Below are 3,103 nucleotides of genomic sequence, written 5' to 3'. Positions count from 1 at the left end.
TGATGATCAGAAGAAATGGACAGCACCTAAGTTAAATATATGAGTGTCACAGCAAAGGGTCTGAATACTTATGTCCATGTGATATTTCAGTTTTTCTTTTTTAATAAATCTGCAAAAATGTCAAATTCTGTGTTTTTCTGTCAATATGGGGTGCTGTGTGTACATTAATGAGGAAAACAATGAACTTAAATGATTTTAGCATATGGCTGCAATATAACAGAGTGAAAAATTTAAGGGGGTCTGAATACTTTCCGTACCCACTGTACATACAATAAAAATGTCCAATCTACAGAATATAACAAAAGTGTTTTCCCTTTTCCTCTTCCAAACCCTGTACCTTTGAAAGCATCTGTGGCTCCTGGAGCAAAGTTCTTGTCAGGGTGAAACTTGAGGGCCAGCTTTCTGTATGCCTTCTTTAAATCTTCATCACTGGCATTTTTGGTAACTCCAAGGATTTCGTAGAAGTCCTTGCAATTCTTTATCCTGCAATAACAAAGCACAGTAGATGGTAAAACAGAAGCTTGAACTTAAAAGCCAAGCTTTCTGTACTGTCTTCACACAGCAGTTTGTTACATGAACATTTAAAGAGCTCCATCCAGCAGTCAATGTTACATCTACAGTACATGCAATGACACAAGTGTATATATGTATAAGGTGAAGAACAATGGTAGCAGTCAAGTCTGTCGCTGCATAACAGTGTGAAACATGAAAGTGTAAAGGGTCCCTGTGCACCTGTGAACACCTTGGCGTTGCTCCTCGTTGTAACTCTTCTTTTCATCACCGCTGGCATGACTTGTTTTAGTGTTTCCAATGTCCTCATCTCGCCAGCCAGTTGGTGGGGGGATGTGGTTTGCTTCTGGACCAGCCGGGGCTCCATTCTTTGCTATAGCATCTATCAGCACTACGAACAAGAACACAATTAAAATGGAACTGAAGAAACCTTAAGCAAGTTTTGATATCAGTTCGATAACCATGGAAATTATGAAATTACTGACCAACAAAAGCCTGTGGTTGATCAAAACATACAGATAGGGGAACAATTAAAAGGAAAAACCCAACATTAAGTATCTTATTATGGCGTTTAATCAACAAAAGGCTACAGAAAAGCAGGGTGGCTCCTTGACACATAACGTCTCTGAAAATCCTGTCTATGAATCCAAGGTTTTTCACTCCTATATACACAACATAATACAAACTGCTGGACCTGTACCATTAACTGCCTCTTGCATGTTGTGTGCATGGGGCTCAAAGTAAAATGTCATTTTAATTATATTGGTCATCATGGCGTTACTGCAAAAGTAAACAGCCCATGGTAGGCATCAGAAAACACAGCGCTGCCTCCGTCTGGGAAGGGACCCCTAAATTTCAGCAATGCAACCTGAACAAACAGCCTAAATACACTATGCAAGTTATTATACACATAGTTCATTTTTTTGTCCCTACCTGAAAACAGCTATTCTTCAGATCCATCCTGAAATCTGACGATGTATGTTCTACAGTTACCAGGCTAGGATATGTTAGCTATGTTAGTTGAGCCATGTTAGCTAGTAAGACTGCTATTAGGGAATGTGCGTCAGCTAATTTTACCTCTGGTCCGGGTGCTGGGATAAATTTTCTGGGCTTCAAATAACAGCTGCAGCGCCCTGTCATTCTGTCCTAACCGCAAACACACCTTCGCCTTTAATACCAGCCGGTCTGCTTCAGCTTTGTCCATTTCAACGTCACGGGGATATTTTGCGGATCCAGTCACTGTGTGCACAGCTCTGTCCCTGTGCGTCAGACTATGTTATGGCAAGACGAACCGCTACAGCTAACGTTAGCCGATTAGCGTCGGCAGCACACAGGCAGCTGCGTAACGTTAGCTAGATGCAAGCCTGGTCACTCCAAGTCCTTCCCTTCACGGCGTCCGATTCGCAAACGATAGTGGTTGTCGCCAGGCGGCAAACAGGGCTGCACTTGTGCCATTTTCAAGCAGAAAGTCAAGAAAAAATGAGCTGATTTTGTGAGCAGGGTTTATAGCGGTGTTCAAAGGATCATCCTGTGAAATTAAACTGAACCCCAGAGCTATGATGTTCAAGAGGTGGATGCAGGACAGAAGCAACGTCATATCCTGTGAAGTGAGCTCTGAAATCTGTAGAAAAGCACCCTGAAATTGACTCAAAATAATATCTACGTTGTCTGTCTATTCACAACTTTGGCAATATGTTTTTTAAGCTTTTTCTAACCAGCAGTTTTTTTTCTAATACCTAACTCGAGCTGAGTAATATCAGCAGGTGCTCCGAGATGCTGCTGCTGCATTCAAGGTCTTGCATTAAAGGCGTATATCCGATGATTGCCTGTGATGCATTCATGTACCAATGAAGGTAAACATACAAAATGGCCCTATGATTGTTTGACAGATGCTTTTTTTTATTAGTAGTATCATATATAGCATTACAATTATATAATACATAATTTACAATATCAAGATATTTTAAAACTTAATTGCTTAGTGGAAAAAAGCGAAAAAAATACGAACCCTACATATTTAGTCATTAATGATCATGGTAGCTACATTAAGGCAGATTTGGTTAGATGTAAGATATTATGGCCTGATTATTCTTATGATCCAGAAATCACCTTTAAGCTTATCTGTTTTCTTGGTTTGATGTACAGAATAAGTTTTTTTTAGGGGTTGTATCTGCATATAAGTCCACATGAAAGTATCAGTGAGAATAAATATGTTGAGTTAGAAACTATGCAACACATTTTTGTTCATGCATATTTTATTCAAGAGTAAAAAAATGTGATTTGTCCCATAGGGCATGCTTACAATGTGTGTATCGCTTAGGAAGTCAAATGCCAAAACATATTTCCATAAATAATAAAAAATGTTATAAGATAAAATCCATTATGTTTGTTGAAATATGCATGTAGACCATACAAGAACCAGAAACAGAGGAAGGAAAATAACTACGCTAAATTGTAACAATAATAATATCTGCAATAAATATAACCAGAGTACAATATTTCCTGTTAAAACGCATGTGTGACACATGATTTTCTTTGTGTCCAATTCATTTACATCTGAAAACCATGCTATCATGCTTTGGCAGCCTGAAAG

At 38.9% G+C, this 3,103-nt stretch overlaps 1 protein-coding gene across 1 annotated transcript in view; it reads right to left on the bottom strand.

The window, feature by feature from the left end:
• The window catches only part of dnajc18 (DnaJ (Hsp40) homolog, subfamily C, member 18), a 10,428-nt gene extending 8,201 nt beyond the window's left edge, over window positions 1-2,227 (bottom strand). Inside the window, exons 1-3 of the mRNA XM_020598806.1 lie at window positions 1,588-2,227; window positions 733-901; window positions 338-483 (exon numbers count right to left, since the gene is read on the bottom strand). Coding sequence (XP_020454462.1) covers window positions 338-483; window positions 733-901; window positions 1,588-1,714 — 442 coding nt within the window. The 5' untranslated portion in view covers window positions 1,715-2,227. The remainder of the gene's footprint in view (window positions 1-337; window positions 484-732; window positions 902-1,587) is intronic.
• Between the last annotated feature and the right edge of the window lie 876 nt (window positions 2,228-3,103).

The sequence above is a fragment of the Monopterus albus genome, unplaced genomic scaffold, assembly GCF_001952655.1.
Source record: "Monopterus albus unplaced genomic scaffold, M_albus_1.0 scaffold39.1, whole genome shotgun sequence".
NCBI classification, from domain to species: Eukaryota; Metazoa; Chordata; class Actinopteri; order Synbranchiformes; family Synbranchidae; genus Monopterus; species Monopterus albus.
This window is presented reverse-complemented; position numbering and strand designations above follow the sequence as displayed.